The sequence below is a fragment of the Tachyglossus aculeatus genome (assembly GCF_015852505.1).
Source record: "Tachyglossus aculeatus isolate mTacAcu1 chromosome Y4 unlocalized genomic scaffold, mTacAcu1.pri scaffold_167_arrow_ctg1, whole genome shotgun sequence".
Classification (NCBI taxonomy): domain Eukaryota; kingdom Metazoa; phylum Chordata; class Mammalia; order Monotremata; family Tachyglossidae; genus Tachyglossus; species Tachyglossus aculeatus.
The window spans coordinates 319,721-338,270 of NW_024044836.1; the positions used below are offsets into that span (position 1 = coordinate 319,721).

An 18,550-nucleotide genomic window follows, 5' to 3' on the forward strand; every position below is an offset into this window, starting at 1 on the left:
ATACATCTGCATCTACCCCGGCATTTAGAACAGTGCTTGATGCATAGTGAGTATTTTTAAAATACCATTAAAAAGAATCAAAAACCCTGAAACTCCACCACCGCCCCCCCTCCCCGTCCCTCCCCTCCCCCGCCGGCTTCAGCCACACTCTCCTCCCCCTGCACCAACCAGGTCAACTCTTTATTTCACCTAGAGGAAAATGACAAATTCTGCAGTATGGTTAGGGAACAATATCTAAGGGGAACCCCCAAAATGGAGAACAGCAACAAACACACACACGCCTATTTAAAAGCAATGGGAAAATAAGTACAGACAACATGTCTGTGCAAGATACTAAAAAACTCTAGACCCACTATTTACATTGATTTTATGTTAAAAATGTCAGTTAAATTCTGTTATGCTTGGGCTGATGAACTCTCAACCAGAAACTTAGAAACTTGAGCCTGGAAGAGACTTCAGTTACTTAGCTCATTCTCTTTTCTCCAGTTATGAATTCAATGAATTCTTTTCGTCCAAAAAGATGAGCATCATCGTGAAAAGGCATGAAGCAGGCAGATGCACAAATGACTAGACTGTTTGTCAGTGCTGGAAAGAAGGATTGTGTGCAACATCTTATGCATACGAATCGGCACAAGACTACAACAATGACTACAGCTAGTACTATTAGGAGTAGCAGTTGGACTACTGGACCACTTCGTTTACACTAATATAGACTCCAGTCCACACTTCACCCTGTTGCATAGACAATTTCGCAACAAAAACGTTCAGCCCAGGTCTCTCCACTCCTCAAGAACCTCCAATGGCTGCCCATCCACCTCTGCATCAAACAGAAACTCCTTACCATTGGCTTTGAAGCATTCAGTCAACTCGCCCCATCCTACCTCTCTTCATGGGTCTCCTACTGCAGCCCAGCCCACATACGCCGCTCCTCTAAAACCAGCTTACTCACTGTGTCCCAGTCTTACTCACTGTGCCAAATCTTTTCCCAAGTCCTCCCTGCACCCTGGAACTGTCTCTCCCCCTCCAAGTATGCCAGACCACACTCGCTCTACCTTCAAAGCACTATTAAGGTCACATCTCCGAGATTAAGCCCTCTTTTCATTCATTCGTTCATTCAATCGCATTTACTGAGCGCTTACTGTGTGCAGAGCACTGTACTAAGCGCTTGGGAAGTACAAGTTGGCAACGTATACAGACAGTCTCTACCCAACAGTGGGCTCACAGTCTAGAACGGGGAGACGGAGACAGAGAAAGAGAACAAAACGTATTAACAGAATAAAATAAATAGAATAAATATGCACAAGTAAAATAAATTAATAAATAGAGTAATAAATACGTACAAACATATATACAGGTGCCGTGGGGAAGGGAAGGAGGTAAGGCGGGGGGCGGGGGGATGGAGAGGGAGAGGTGGGGGAGAGGAAGGAGGGGGCTCAGTCTGGGAGCCAGACTCACTCCCCAGCTCACTCTCCCTTCTCCATAATCTAGGCACTGGAAACTGTCACCTTTGGGTGTTTGATATTCAACCCACCCGCAACTACATAGTGCTTATGTACATATCTTTAAACTGTATGGAATAGGTTACTTATGCAGTCATATTAACGTCTGTTTTCCCCTCTAGAATGTAAACTCGTTATAGGCCGGAAACCTGTCTGTTTCTTGTACTTGCCCAAGAGCTTAGTACAGCGCTCTGCTCATTTTAATCACTCAGTAAATACCGCTGATTGATTGATTGATGGATACTACTACTACTACTACTACTACCACCACCACCACCACCACCACCACCACCACCACCACCACTACTACTACCACCACCGCTACTACCACTACTACCACTACTACCACTACTACTACTACTACTACCACCACTACCACTACCACTACTACCACTACCACTACTACCACTACTACTACTACTACTTCCATGAGGACTATTACGACAACTAACACCAAAAACAATTATTGGGATATCTATTATGCACGTACTGTGCACCAAGTACTGTGCTAAGCACTAGATAAGTTACCATACAATCAGATTAGTCACACTTCCAGTCCCTCACAGTATAATGGGAGGGAGAAGAGGTATTAATTCCCAGTTTCTAGTTGCACAGAAAAGTTAGGTGACTTGACCAAATAGGCAAGTCGTGGTATCAGAAGTACAGCCAAGGCGTCAGGACTCCCAGCTTTGGACCCCTTCTGGCTGCTATTCTCTCACTGCAGAAAACACTGAATTATGAACCAAAATAACTTAGTTCTTATACCTCATTAGGTACAACGAGGTGCCTAACTTGAACAGCAAAATGCTTTCCTGGAGAAGGCAGAGATAACAAGGAGTATGGTGGTAAAACACGGATCTTTGTTTCAGGCCGATGCAACTCCTAGAACAACAGAACGTATATGTTAATTTTCACAGCAGCTTTCAAGACACTCAATCAGCTCTCTCTCTCTCTCTCACTCTCTTTCTCTTCCTTATCCACTCATTCCTCCTTCTACAACACAACTCCCAGACTCTGTTCTCCTCAAGCTAAATTACTCACTGTGCTCCTCCCTTGACTCTCCCACTGCCACTGACCACTCAGTCACATCCCCCCCACCCCCCCACCACCCCACCCCGTCTCCTTTGCTGAAAGCCCACTGTTCTCATTGTCTTTAAAGCATTTCTGAAATCACATCTCCTCCAGAATGGCTTCCCTGTTGAACTTCTAATCATCCTGCTTGTCTCTCTTCCACATCACTTTGGCATTCGGGGACTCCTGCCTTCTCCCGACCCCTCCCCGCAACCGACAGCCCCATTTCTTGCCGCCCATCTGGACTAAATATATATATATTTATATTTATATATACATTATATCTTCATATCTGTAATTTATTTTCGAGTCTGTCTCCATCATGGGAAGCAGCATGGCACAGTGGATAGAGCACAGGCCTGGGTGCCAGAAGGTCATGGTAATCCTGTCTCTGCCACTTGCCTGCTTTGCGGCCTTGGGCAAGTCACTTAACTTCTATACGCTTCAGTTACCTCACCTGTAAAATGGGGATCGAGACTGTGAGCCGCACGTGGGATAGGGACTGAGTCCAATCTGATTTGCTTGTATCCTCCCCAGAGCTCAGTATTGTGCCTGGCACACAGTAAGTGCTTACCAAATGCCATAATAACAATAACGGTAATAATAACAATGATTATTATTATTATGAGATTGTAAGGTCCTTGGAGGCCAGGGATCATGACTACTAAATCTACTAAACCCTCAGAAGCACTTTGTACAGTGTTCTGTCCAAAAGAGGCACTCAATCCATCGTACAGCTGGTTACTAGATGCATGGGTATCAACTTTCCAATCCAAGTATGAAAAGGTGTGCTTGTGTGTTGTGGGAGGGGGTGGGAGCAGGGCGGCTAGGGGAGGAGTGGAAGATGGGATGGAATGGAAAAGGGGCAGGAGGGCCTTCAGAGCAAGCAAATGGCAAGGACAAGCTGGCTTTGAAGAACAAACAGATCGGAGGGACCTAACTTTCTTTGGGTGCTTCTACCCCATAAGGGAAATTCTTGGGTCTGGAAGGAGACAAGGATTGAGTGAGGCAAGAAGCTTCAGTCAAAAAACGTTGGGAATTAAAGCCATCTAGCATTGTCCTCCCAGCTTAGGCTCCTTGGGAGCAATGCCCCACGCTTGGAGTTGATTTCCCACTCTGGAGGACAGAGCATACAGTCTCTTCGTGTTTTCTGGGGCTGGCCTCCAATACACCTAGCTCCAACCTAGCCTTCTGTTGACCGCCACCAAATCTGCCTGCTAGGGAGAACAAAATCAGGAGACTGAAAATAGGACGTGGGTCTGAGGTGTGTCGGCATTTACAGGGTCTCAGTTCCACCTGAACCTCTTCCCTCAACTCTGCCTTTCCAGTCTCTCTCGGAGCTGGCAGGGCAATGACAGGTTGCTTCGAGTGGCTTCCCTAAACTGCTCTCACAGGTACAAGTCTGCCTTGATGAAAGGAAAGAGCCAGATGCCGGGATGTGCGTTTTCAAAGTGGCCCTCACATCTCGGACCCCCTCAAGCAAAATCATTTCTTCTAAAACAAGGAAATAAGTGGGCAAACAATCAGCGATCTGGGGAACGGAAAATTCAAGGTAAAATAATACTAAAGTAGAGATAAACCTAAACCACAACATGACATTCTCAGGTAACCAATTACTAACTGATGAATCCATACAAACGATGATATGGACGGTTTTTAACCAACCATTGATCAATCGGTCCCATTTGCTGAGGACCTGCTCTATGCAGAGCACTGTATTAGGCACTTGTGGGGGTTCAACAGACTTAGGAGACATGTTCCCTATCCTGAATGTATTTCTATGACTGATTCTATAGGATTATTGACCTTCCAGGAACCTCAGTGGTTTAAAGATCACAAAGTCACTATGACATGAAGGATTTTGGCCTAAGTCGCTTAAGTAGAGTTAGTGTGGACTGTTAAAACCTCCCAGTATTGTGCGAATGAAAGTGCATTAGGAAGCAGAGCTTAATAAAACACTTCTGAGGGTTTTATGGAGGTGAAGTTTCATTCATTCAACCATATTTATTGAGTGCTTACTGTGTGCACAGCACTGTACTAAGCGCTTAAAAGGACAATTCGGCAACAAATAGAGACAATCCCTACCCAACAACCGGCTGACAGTCTGGAGCCAGACAGTCAAAACAAAACAAGTAGACAGGCATCAATAGCATCAGAATAAAAAAAAATAGAATTATAGATATACACACGTCATTAATAAAATAAATAGAATAATAAATACGTACATCTATACACAAGTGCTGTGGGGCGGGGAGGCAGGTAGAGCAGTGGGAGGGAGTGAAAGAACAGCTCTCTATCAAGCAGTCCCTCAGGCACGATCCTGCTCTGGGTATGATGTAAGGAAGGAGAAGTGACTGCACACTAGGCTTGAGGCCTGGAAACTTACCTCAAAACTGATCTTCCAACTTCCAAAACTGATCTTCCAATCTTTCTCCACAGAATTTTCACCCTGATTCTCTACCTCCTAAAAAAATGATGACAGTAACATTTTTTGCTTACTGCGTTTGTTATTGGCTTTCATTTATCTAAGGCAGTGCTCCAGAATGATGAAAAAGCAAAACAAAAACAAACCTAAACCCTCTGACCCTGCACCCAAAGGAATTCTTCCAGGCAGCAGATGGCTCTGATTTCCATTGGTAGGATGGGGAACACAGCCTTAGAAAGAGTTCCCAGGAACAGATTGAGCTCTGTGATCTCTGCCCCAGCCTGGCTTCTGTCCCCTTCACTCCACGGAAACTGCCCTCTCAAAGGTCATCGATGATCTGCTTCTTCCCAAATCCAACAGCCTCTACTCCATCCTAATCCTACAGCTGCCTTCAACACTGTCGACAACCCCCTTCTCCTGGAAACATTAGCCAACCTTGGCCTCTCTGACACTGTCCTCTCCTAGTTCTCATTTGTACATCTTTATTCTATTTATTTTATTTTGTTAATATGTGTTGTTTTGTTGTCCGCCTCCCCCTTCTAGACCCTGAGCCCGCTGTTGGGTAGGGACCGTCTCCATCTGTTGCCAACTTGGACTTCCCAAGCGCTTAGTACAGTGCCCTGCACACAGTAAGCGCTTAATAAATACGAGGAAGGAAGGAAGGAAGGAAGGAAGGAAGGAAGGAAGGAAGGAAGGAAGGAAGGAAGGACGCAAGGACGGACGGAAGGAAGGAAGGAAGGAAGGAAGGACGGAAGGAAGGAAGGAATGAAGGAAGGAAGGAAGGAAGGAAGGAAGGAAGGAAGGAAGGAAGAAGGAAGGAAGGAAGGAAGGAAGGAAGGAAGGAAGGAAGGAAGGAAGGAAGGAAGGAAGGAAGGAAGGAAGGAAGGAAGGAAGGAAGGAAGGAAGGAAGGAAGGAAGGAAGGAAGGAAGGAAGGAAGGAAGGAAGGAAGGAAGGAAGGAATTAATCTTTTCTCTCTGGCCACTCATTCTCAGTCTCCTTCACGGGCTCCTCCTCTTCCTCCCATCCCCTAACTCTGGGGGGCGGGGGGTGGGGGTGGGGTCCCTCAAAGTTCAGTTCTGGGTCCCCTTCTATTCTCCACCGACACTCACTCCCTTGGAGAACTCATTCACTCCCATGGCTTCAACTACCACCTCGATGCAGATGATACCCAAATCTACAACGCCAGGCCTGATTGCTCTCCCTCTCTGAGCCTTGCATTTCCTCCTGCCTTCAAGACATCACTACTTGGATGTCCTCCTGTCACCCACCTCAAGATTAACCTGTCCAGAAGAGAACTCCTTATTTTCCTACCCGAGCCCTGTCCTGCCAGTGACTTTCCCACCACTGAAGATGGCACCACCATCTTTCCTGCCTCACAAACACTTAACCTTAGCATTATCCTTGATTCCTCTCTCTCAATCAACCCACATATTCAATCCCTCACTAAATATGTCAGTTCCACCTTTACAACATCACTAAATGCCGCCCTGCCCTCTCCATCCAAATTGCTACCATGTTAATACAATCACTTACCCTCTCCCGCCTTGACTAATGTACCAGTCCCCTTGCAGACCTGCCAGCCTCCTGCCTCTCCCCACTCCAGTCTCTCCATACTTCATTCTGCTGCCTGGATCATTTTTCTAGGAAAGCATTCAGGCTATGTTTCCCCACTCCTCACTCCTCAAGAAACCCCAGTTGTCCATCTACCTCCTCACCACTGGCTTTCAAGCACTCAATCACCTTGCCTCCACTCCTCCCTCACCTGGCCACTCTCCTACTACAACCCAGCCCACACACTTTGCTCTTCTAGTGCTAACCTTCTCACCGCACCTCAATCTTGTGTACCTCGCCGGTGATACCTGGCCCAAGTCCTCCCTCTGGCCTGGAACGCCCTCCTGCCTCAAATTCAAAAGACGACTACTCTAAGGGCTTATTGAAGCCTTAAGGCCTTATCGTAGGCACATGCCCTCCAAAAGACTTTCTCTAAGCCCCCCTTTCCTCTTCTCCCACTCACTTCGCTGTCCCCCGGACTTCCTTCCTTTATTTATCTCCCCTCCCCGCCCCACAACACTTGTGCACATATCTGAAATTTCATTTATTTATATCAATATCTGTCTCCCCCTCGAAACTGTAAGCTCGTTGTGGGCGGGGAATGTGTCCGTTTGTTGTTACACTCAACTCCTCCAAACACTGAGTGCAATGCTCTGCACACAGTGAGTGCTCAATAAGTGAACTGAACTGAACTGAAAAGAATTCAATTCAATTCAATTCAGTTCAGTTCAATTCAATTCAATTCAATTCATTTCAATTCAATTCAATGCAATTCAATTCAATTGACCCATACACTCGGAGTTCTGCACCTGGAAAAGGATCACACCTGATCCTCTGGTTCTGGTCTTCCTCCCTGAATTCCACAGAACTGAAATGTCTATATTCCCCAAACCATCACACCCAGGAGGCCTGGTTTCGAAGGAAGGGTCTGTCCACTGAATGACTCCCAAATCGATCATTCAACCAACCAATCAATCAATTGTATTTATTGAGCACTTACTCTCTGCAGAGCACTCGGGAGAGTACACAGAATTAGTAGACCCGTTGACTGTCCATGAAAAACCTACAGTCAGCTGCCTTCCCTTGATACTAGTAAATAATAACAATAATAACAGAACCAATGATAATGTTGATAACAAGTACAACAATAGTATTTCTTAAGCCCATCCTGTTTGCCAAGCACTGGTTTAGGGGTTGGGTTAAGTAACCCAAGTTAATCACGTTGGACACAGACCCCGTCCCACTTGGAGCTCACTAAGCCTCAGTGGAGGATCCCTAACTAACCTCTCTTTCCTCCTTCCTCCTTCTACCACTCTCTTCTGCATCACCCTGACTTGCTCCCTTTATTCATACCCCTTCCCAGCCCTACAACATTTTTGTATATACATGCCATTTATCTATTTATATTAATGCCTATTTCCCCTGTAAAGTGTAGAGTCCTGGTGGGCAGGAAATGTGTCTGTTTCTTGTTATACTATACTCTCCCAAGCTCTGAATACAGTGTTCTGCTCACAGTAAGTGCTCGGTAATTATGACCGACTGTCTCGCTGGGACTCACAGCCTAAGCAGAAGGGAGGACAAGTATTGAGTCCCCATTTTACAGATGAGGAAACTGAGGCACAAGGAAGTGACTTGCCTGGGGTCACAGGTCATTCATTCACTGAATGAACGAATGAATGGTGAGCAACTGGCAGAGTCGGGATTAGGCTTCCAGACTTCCTGACTTCCAGGTCGGCCCTCTTTCTACTAGTCATTCGTTCATGCTTTCATTCATTCCTGTTCACTGAGCACTTACTGGGTGCACAGCGCCAATCTAAGCTTTTGGGAGAGTACAGTACAACAATAAACAGACACATTCCCTGCCCAAATGAGCTTACAGTCTGGAGGAGGAGACAGACATTAATATAAATAAGTACACTACATTACAGATATGTACATGCATGCTGCGGGGCTGGGGGGGGGGGGGGGGGGGCGTTGAATAAAGGGAGAAAGTTAGGGCGATGCAGAAGGGAGAGGGAAAAGAGGAAAGGAGGGCTTAGACAGCGAGGCCTCTTGGAGGAGAATTGTCTTCAGTAAGGCTTTGATGGGCAGGAGGGAGGGTAATTTTCTTTCAGAATTGAGGAGGACGGGTGTTCCAGGCCAGAGGCAGGATGCAGGTGAGGGGTTGGTGGTGAAATAGACTATATCGAGGAATAGTGAGAAGGTTAGCATTAACAGGAGTGAGCTGTGCGTGCTGGGTTGTAGTAGGAGCGTAGCTACGGGAGGTACGAAGGGCCAAGGTGATTTGAGTGCTTTGAAGCCAATGATGAGGAGTTGCTGTTTGATACTGAGGTGGAGTTTCTTGAGGAGTGGGGATACATGGCCTGAACGTTTTTCTAGAGAAATGATCCAGGCAGCGGAGTGAAGTGTGGACTGGAGTGGGGCGAGACAGGGTGCTGGGAGGTCAGCGTGGAGGCTGATACAGTAATCAAGGCGGGATAGGATAGGTGATTGGATTCACCTAATAGAAATTTGGAAAAGGAGGAAAGGGCAGATTTTAGCGATGTTGTGAAGGTGGAACCAACGGGATTTAGCGATGGATTGAATACTAGGCCATCCTGCTCCAAGACCACAGCCACATGGCCTATTTTTTTTCCCAGGGCCAAAGAAAAAGCTGGGAGCAGAAACCACTAGTCACCCTCACTTTACAAACGAAAAGTCCTGATCTCTGAGTCAACTAAAAAGGAAACCTAAAATTAAAAGGAAAGGGTCCTTTGAACTAGACATGTATACAAGATTCGTACATAGCTCAATGTGAAACAAGCACAAGGAATTCCTAACGCCCTGAGTATTTAAGCCGGAACTGGCAAGAACACATGCCACCCACAACTGATTAGGAAGTTCACTTACTGGTTTCAATCCATCTTCTGAACCTTCAGGGGTGCAGTGTTTATGGTGTGCCATAAAATAAGACAGGGACATCCCAGCAAAATAGAGATGAACAGATAACATTCCCACTGGATGTTCTGGAGATGCCTATTGAATTCAACATCATATTTCAAACACAGAGTTAACTCGGTCACACAGCTGAAAATGGATTCAGTATGGAGAGGGGAAATATGAAACAACGGGGTCCGCCAAATGTGATAGTTGGTACGACATTTCCAAAACCTGGCCCTTCAGAGCATTATAGCTGGATAACTAAATATTATCTTCCTTGATTCTCTCAAGGCAGCATTCTGAACACCCCGCCCAACAGTTCGGCTTTTGGGAAAACTATTGGGATGCCTATAATAAACAGACCTTTCCTTTCCTGTGGCACTACTTATCTTGAGGTGCAACATGCGGTTCCACCTGTTGAGCTATCACATAATGTACCAACATAGTCAGATTTGCCACTCTCATTTAAGTCACCAGTCAAGAACGGCAACTCTTCGTTCTAAAGATTTGAACAGCAGCAGTGACAGACACCTTGGGTGGACTAGCTTATACACATCGCAAGCTTCTAGTTGCAATTTTGTGCTAAAATAGCAACAAAATGACACCGGTCTTCTGAAAGATGGAAATGCACATGAAATAAGCTCAGTTCTACTTATAGTTTGAAAGGCATAGTTCAACTCTGTGGAACGGCCAAGGGCTAAAGTTCTGCAAATACACACTCTCTCTGCCATCGCCATCATCTTAGTCCCTACCTATGCCCATGTGCCTTGATTCTTCAAAATCTGGGAGAATTGAGCTTGATGAGCACTAGTTACCTATGCCCTATACTGGGGAAATTACAAATGTTCTTTGGCTTTCCACAGAATCAGTCAATCAATCAATCAATCAGTCTATGAACAGTACTTACTCAGTGCTTACTGCATGTAACGTACTGCTCTAGGTCCTTGGGAGTCTACACGGCAACAGATTTGGTAGACATGTTCCCTGCCCCTAGTGAGCCTACAGTCTAGAAAACACAGAACCCATCCAGTTTTAGATTAGCTATCAGCCCTCGTTTCAGAACAGTGAAAGTATTACTCCATAGCCTCATTAAGGATTTCAAACTTGCTTTCATGAAGAACTTAAACCATACCATGTTACGGATCTTGACCTCCCTCTTGGGCAGTAGTAATTCTCGAAGGAGTTCCACTGCATCTGGAGACCAGAACTTTCCAACCTAAAGGAGGCAAAGATGGGGGACCAAGGAAAGGAAGCAACATGATGTTTACTATTCAGTGGCAATTTTCTAAACATTGCATTGCATAAGCTCATAGGAGGCCTTGGTGGTCCAGCATCAGTGGAATGGGAAGGACACAGATGATACAGTATCTGTAAGGGAAGGACCTGAGTATAAGGCTATGTGGAGAATACTTCCGGGCTCGGTGGGTAAGCCTAAATGCATGGGTGAGCTGGAAGGGAAAATGAAGTGTGTGGTGGGGTATGGGTGGTTGTGGGGAGATGAGAGCTTTAGTCAGGGTAGGTTTGTTGGAGAAGAAAGAAGTTTCTTTGAGGTTTTTAAAGTATTGGGACATGGCTCTTATGTCCACTACATCCAATCCGGCACACTCCACTCTTCTGGTGCTAAGGGTCTCACTCTGCCTCGTTCCCACCCGTTCCCCCATCAACCCCTGGCTCATGTCCTACCTGTGGCCGGGAATGCCCTCCCTCCTCAAATCTGCCAAACAATCACACTTCCCCGCTCTTCAAAGCCCTGCTGAAGGCTCACCTCCCCCAGGAGGCCTTCCCTGACTAAGCCCCCCCTTTACCTCTGCTCCCTCTCCCCTCCCCATCGCCCCGACTCACTCCTTTTGCTCTACCCTTATCCCCCCCGACAGCACTTGTGTATACATGTACATATTTCCCCCTTCTAGACTGGGAGCTCCCTGTGAGCAGGGATTGTCTCTATTTGTTGTTGAATCGTAATTTCCAAGCGCTTAGTACAGTGCTCTGCACACAGTAGGCTCTCAATGAATTCATTCATTCATTCAATCAATTGTATTTATTGAGCGCTTACTGTATGCAGAGTACTGTACTAAGCGCTTGGGAAGTACAAATAGGCAAACCACCCTGGGGGGAAATTAACCCTCTAGGCTGAGGCTGCTCCGTGGACAATCCTTTCACCCACAAACACGTGAATGAATGAATGAATAAATAAACGGTGAAGCATAAACTGACCAAGGGTTTCAATGAAGCAGACATACAACAGCCGGAAAGAAGAACTTGCAGGAGGCAAAGCACCCCCCTGCCAGTTGGAAATCGTTGACACTTCTAGAAGCGGATAGTGCTAGCACAAGTCTGAGAGGGGAAGGAAGGGAAAGAACAGGGAAGCTGATAACGAAAATTTCAAATGTCCCCAAGAGTGCAGGGTTTCTGGGAAAGTTGCAGTTGAATCTCGTGCCTCTTAGCAAAACCCTCCTCCTGCTCTTGGCCAACTGGATTACGTGGTCAGAGCCTTCTTTAACGGGAAGATCAGACGGCCAAATACTATTGGGAAAATCATTTCCCCTATGGGGGTGGGGGGGGGAATGATTGATGATGATGATGATGATGATGATGATGATGATGATGATGATGATGACAGTATTTGTTAAGCGCTTACTAGGTGCCAAGCACTGTTCTAAGCGCTAGGGTGGACATAAGTTAATCAGGTTGTCCCACGCAGGGCTCACAGTCTTAATCCCCATTTTACAGATGAGGTAACTGAGGCCCAGAGAAGTTAAGTGACTTGCCCAAAGTCACACAGCTGACAAATGGCAGAGCCGGAATTAGAACCCACAAGCTCTGGCTCCCAAGCCTGTGCTCTTTCTCCTAAGCCTCATTATCCGCAAACTGCTACCACTGGGGTTAGAACCAGCGTAGCCTGGGTTTCCCGTTGCCCGTGTGCAACAGAAACTGACAGGCAGTCCAGGTTGGCCACTCAGTACCCAAGAAGTCTCTGGGAGAGCCCCATGGAATGACGACTGCGAGTCCCATGCTGAGGGGTGCCAGAAAACGTACACCTCCCCCAGAATCTCCAGAGTTGAGGGTCTTCAGTGCCCTTTGCTCACTGTCCATGGCTGGGATCCCCCAAGAGAATTACTTCTCTTGGTTCTACTTCAAATTCACCCAAGTCATAGGGAGGTGGTTGAAAAACTGGTAGTTGGCTGGCTTCCTGTGGGTCTCTCATCGCCTGGCTCAAATGTTCCCAGCCTCCCACCCTTAGAAAGTCCTGTACAGCAGTTGAGAGTTGCTGAACATGAGAGGGGCTGACCAGAGAACAATTTTCATTTGAGACTTTCAGGAAGTGTGATTTCACCAAGATTCCACCAACAGGCAGGTGCCGGGGAAAATCTGCAGAATCTGCTGGCTGCCGTGGCTGGTATTCAGGCCCTGGAAGGACAGACGCCAACCTCCTCAATTAATGCTTTTCCAAGAAAACTTTGGGAGAATTAGGCATTGTTTTTGCGCCCCGCGACCTCCACACACACCTTCTGACTTAGTCTTCTGTGCTCTGATTTGATCGCCTTTTGGTGAGAAAGCCAATAACAACAACATACTACTTTAAAAAGAACAGCCCTAAGGAATCTATCATCCTCTTCATGCAGCAAACTACTGACTTGAGGAAACATAGAGGGACAAGATCAGAGCTCGAGAAGACTGAGGCTTAACTAACATTATCACAACAATGAACAGTTTAAGGAACTTACCTGCAAAATAGAAGGATAAATTAGGTGTACACAAATGAACAAGATAGTTCTGCTGTTTACAAATAGAACAAAGAAAAATAAATATGCACCAAGACCTGACCGCTTGCTCATGGCCCGATGAAGCGATGCCTTACCACAGCAGGAGAGTTTGTGTACGCTGATGAAGCTTAAAGTTATGCCACATAGGGTTACCCATAATGCAAAGATCTAAGCCAAAGCGTCAGACAAAGTTGATTCACCCTTGCTGGGCAGCAACAGCATGGGGCAGAGTCAAAGGCAGATGATCAAGGGATCAAAACGTTGATCAAAGAGAGCGGCAGAGACGCAAGTTTCTACTGCGCGGAAGAAGGCAATGGTAAACCACATCTTGGTAGCTTTACGGATACACATACCAGAATGATTTTATAACAGAAGATGGGACGTTCTGAAGAGGGTGTGTCCATGGATTCGCTATGGCTTGGAAACGACTCGACGCCATTTGAAGAAGAAGAGTTTAGAAGAGGGCTTAACAAAGTGTGACCGTATCGCCATGGGACTCACAGCCAAGGAGGAGGGAGAATGGGTATTGAATCCTCATTTTGCAGTTGAGGAAACTCAAGCCCAGGGCAGTGAAGTGACTTGCCCAAGGTTCCACAGCAGGCAAGCGGCAGAGCCGGAATTAGAACCCAGGTCCTCTGACTCACAGGCCCGTGTTCCTTTCACTGGGCTATACTGCTTCTCACGTGAGAACAGCAGAGAACGGCCGGTTAGCCTGGCCCTGAGAACCTGTGTGAAGGAATTGAGAAGAGGGCTGGTGGTTTAGGAAAGAGCCACTCACACTCCCTCTCACTTGTCCCTGCCAATCAGTCAGAGGGCCATGACCAAGCGGTCAGATCGGCCGTCGGCACATTGCAGGGTGCAGGCAGGACCCATTTAGAGTCAGCGACCACAGGCAAAGTATCGTTGTTGCGTCAGAGCACCGTGATCCAGAAGGACGTTGACTGTGGTCTTTACTGCCCATGTGAGGCAGCTATTTTTAGGAGTCATGCCAGGCCTGTCGACCTCGCAGAAGAACACCTTAGGTGGTTCTTAGGTTAGAAACCTTCACTTTGGATGGTCAAGCCCCAGCCCCAGCCCCAGCCCCAGTTCTTCGACTTGCAGAGCCGTAACTAGAACCCGGGTCTCCTGATTCCCAGAACCAGGATCTTTCCACCGGACCAACAACAGCATTGATGGGTCAAGGAGTAGGAGCATTAGCATAAGTACAAGGGGCCAGCGATGATGATGATGATGATGATGACGATGATGATGATGATGATGATGATAATGATAATAATAAACCACTGTGGTATTTGTTAGGACCTGGCTATGTGCCAGGAAAAAAACTGCGTGGCTAGTAGGATGAGCACGGGCCTGGGAGTCAGAGGCTCTGGGTTCTAATCCCAACTCCACCACTTGTCTGCTGTGTGACTTGCAGGTCATTTAACTTTTCTGTGCCTCAGTTACCTCAACTGTAAAATGGGGGCTCAGACCGAGCTCTGTGTGGGACAGAGACTGTATCCAACCCGATTATTTTGCATCTACCCCAGCACTTAGTACACTGCCTGGCATATAGATTATTGTGGGCAGGGTATGCATCTGTTTATTGTTCTTCTGAACACTCCCAAGTTCTTAGTACAGTGCTTTGCACACAGTAAACACTCAATAAATGTGACTGAACACATGAATTCTGCTAACAAAGTTCCACATCCAGGGACTCACCTCATTGGCTTCTTTGAAACCCTTTTCTGAAGCCAATGCAGGTGCAAGAGCAGTCAAAGCCAATCAGATGCTTCCCACAATAATCCTGATGGGCCAAGACTGGATACAACCCTTTCTTCAACCCTCTACCTAACAAACGCCTTCACCTAGTTTCCCATTTGATAAATTCTAAAGAAAGAAAGAAGAAAGAAAGAAATGCTAATTACTAGAAACTCCTTATCTGTGTGATGTACGCATCACACCACGTTTCTCTGCCTTGAATAACTCCACTGTGGGCACGCAGATATTACACAATATAACTTTCATTTTAAAAAGTGCTGCATTAGTCATTTACTAAATAATGTTTACTCACAGGAAGGGTGTTATATAATTGACAGGGTATGCAAAACTGAGGTAGTTCAGTAGAGCACTCAACTGGGTAGAGATGGCAGGGAGGGATCTCCTCAACATAGCCAAGATCTAAATACTGCACCTGGATTAAATAATGATAATAAAAACAACAATCATAATGATAATTATGATGATGATGATGATAAAAAGTAAAAAAGAGAGAAGACAACAATCACTTTACTTGATCAAGTGAAGGGCACCCCCTAGTGCCTCTTCTGCAACTGGGCAAGCCCACCATCCGTTAGGGATCATCTGGATGTAATGTACTCTGCTTTCAATTCAAAGAAGAACAACTTGGGTAAAGGCCTATAGAGCACTTTTGTACATAACTGCAATTTATCTATATTTTACATTAATTTCTGTCTCCCCCGCTAGGCCGTCGGCTCGCTGCGGGCTGGGAGCATGTTTACCGACTCAATTATACTGTACTCTCTCAAGCGCTAAGGACAGCGCTCTTCACTCAGTAAGCACTCAACGAATGTGATTAATTGGTTGACTGACCCTGTGAACATGACCGAATTCAGCAATTCAAGGCCGCTTTAGAAAAAAAAAGTCAAGTGTTAATAGCATTTATTAAGCACCATGAGCGCAGAGCACTGTATTAAGCACGTGGGAGAAAACCGGTACTTGAGATCCCTTAGACTGCAAGCACCCTGAGGCCGGGGACTTTGTCTTTTGCTCCTCCTGCACGCTCTCCCTCAAGTGCTTAGTATTGGTGTTCTGCCCAAAGAAGGCATTCAATAAATATCACTGATGATTGAGCTGTCTTTTTAAATTAATGCTTATACACAGAGAAGCAGACCCCTAGGAATATCACTGTTGCCTCTTCTCTTCAGGGTACACAATCTCCTCATACACATGATGGCTTACGAAACTGGAGCCTCTTACCCAACTAAAAAAATTTAAAATAATAAATTAAAAAATTCTAAAAATGAAAAAAAGATTGCTGATTCACCCACCTGGGCAACTTTACGAAAGCTAACACAGAAAGGAAAAAAAAGAGATCCCTCTCTTGGGATCTTGGCCAGGCCAATCCCCTGCCTTCAAGTTTAACCCTGAAGCCTAACAAATTCCTCAACCTGCGTAAGTTAAAGCATGGATGAGAAGCAGCATGGCTTAGTGGCAAGAGGACGGGCTTGGGAGTCGGAGGACGTGGGTTCTAATGCCAGCTCTGCCACTTGTCTGCTGTGTGATCCTGGGCAAGTCACTTAAATCCTCTATGCCTCAGTTACCTCATCTGTAAACTGGGGATTAAGACGATGAGCCCCACTTGGGAAAGCCTGATTACCTTGTATCTATCCCAGTGCTTAGAACAGTGCGTAGGGCATAGTAGACGCTTAACAAAGACCATAATTATTACTACTACTACTAGTACTTGGACAGTAAGATTGGCTCCCTGAGCCAAATTCAGAGAGAGTAATTCGGAGTAGCAACTCCAATTTGGAGTAGAAGTAGTAGCAACAGTAGTCGGGACAACATTGGTAGTAGCAGCGTCAGTAGCAGCAGCACCACCACCACCATCAGCAGCAGCAGCAGTATTTACTGAGTGCCTACAGCAGCACTTGGGAAGTTCATTCATTCACTCACTCACTCATTCATTTAACCGTATTTATTGAGAGGTTACTGCGTGCAGAGCACTGGACTAAGCACTTGGGAGAGTGCAATATAACAATAAACAGACACAATCCCTGCCCAACGTGAGTCGCTGTCCATTCTCTAAAAGTATTCCACAACCTAATTCACTCCTTCCCACCAATCAGCAGGATCTGAGCACTTGGCGTCGTTCCAAGTATTTAGGAAAGTTCAATGGAGGCAAAAGTCACGTTCCCTGCCCAGAAGGAGCTTAGCCCTAGCCCACCTCACTCTCTCTCATGAGGAGCTGTACTAGCACAGATCCCTGGGGACGCCACTGTTAAGGAGCTCCATCCTGAAGCGAGGAGTTTGCTTTTTTATTTTTGTTTTCTACCCTTTAGCCAGTGTCCGAGCCATTAGGACAATGCCTCCAATCCCAAGGTGCCTCCGTTTTTTGTAGACAGTACACTTTAGACTTGGGAACTGGTTCACAGAGTTCTTCTGAAAGCTATACAGACGTTGTCTACTGGTTTTGTTCTAGTCACACGCTTCTTAGACCCCTTCAGATAAGTCCAGCAGGTTAATAAGGCCCAGATTTCCCTTTCAAAGGATGTGTCTTTTAAAACTGGCAGGCATATGCGGTCCCCAGAAAACCATTCTTAAGATGGAAAAAAGTTCACCAGCTTCACTGAATTATCTAATTCAGAAAATGTAAGTTTCAATCAAAATTTGAAGGTGATTTATTCACAACCAGAAGACTGAAATCTGATAAGTTACTTAGTAAGGTCTTACGTTCTGAAATAAGTTTTGAAAAGGTCAAACTTACCCTGACACAACTCTCAATAATTTCCAATACGACACCTCGATACCACCGACTATCTGATCCTCTTATGACACAGGCTTCTTCTTTTCTCCAAGAGTGGGGTACCAACAGATCAAGACTTGTAAAGGCACCTTGCATTTTCTCCATCAACTCAGTGAATTCAGGCTCTGAACAACAAATGCATGAAAAAAAAAAATCAGGAACTCAAGATAAATGGGTTTAGCCTATTTTAGCTTTATGTCATATAACCATAATCTGAACTTTTAAAATGTCTTAATTTTCCTATATTTCAAAAGTCATGTAAGTTCAGGTACACAGGGCTCAGGGATGAGAATGCCACCACTACAATGCAGTCGCAATTGGCAGGTTTCTTCTGCACGTTTGTCCTGGATCACGACATCGGGTTGAAATTACCCACCTTCCCAAAGAGAGGGGATACTTGTGCTAATTACTACGAAAGAAACAAAAAACCAGGGACTAGCATGTCACCACTAGACTGCAGTCACAATTGGCAGGCTTCTCCCGCACGTTTGCCCCGTGTCACTACATCGGGCTCAAATTACCCACCTTCCAAAAGAGAGAGCGTACTTGGGCTAACACTACGAAAGAAACAAATGATTTCAATCACCACATCCCTAGTCTTTCTGAAACACTGTAGTCTCTCAGGGCAGACAAATCCTGGGAGCTAGACAAAGTGGTGATTACGAAGTCCAGTAAAATATTCAACAAATCTGAAAGGTTAACAATGCATTCTGGAACTGTCTTGGAACACTTTTTTGTCTCCCGACTAATACTACTAAATGGAAACTAGACAGAACGAAAGTGCATGAAGAA

General features: G+C 45.8%; 1 protein-coding gene across 1 annotated transcript in view; it reads right to left on the minus strand.

Moving 5' to 3' along the window:
- LOC119921748 (RING finger protein 17-like) overlaps nt 1–18,550 on the minus strand; it is a 71,711-nt gene that overhangs the window by 12,249 nt on the left and 40,912 nt on the right. Inside the window, exons 8-13 of the mRNA XM_038741807.1 lie at nt 17,720–17,883; nt 15,284–15,403; nt 10,599–10,682; nt 9,437–9,562; nt 4,957–5,034; nt 2,265–2,381 (exon numbers count right to left, since the gene is read on the minus strand). Coding sequence (XP_038597735.1) covers nt 2,265–2,381; nt 4,957–5,034; nt 9,437–9,562; nt 10,599–10,682; nt 15,284–15,403; nt 17,720–17,883 — 689 coding nt within the window. The remainder of the gene's footprint in view (nt 1–2,264; nt 2,382–4,956; nt 5,035–9,436; nt 9,563–10,598; nt 10,683–15,283; nt 15,404–17,719; nt 17,884–18,550) is intronic.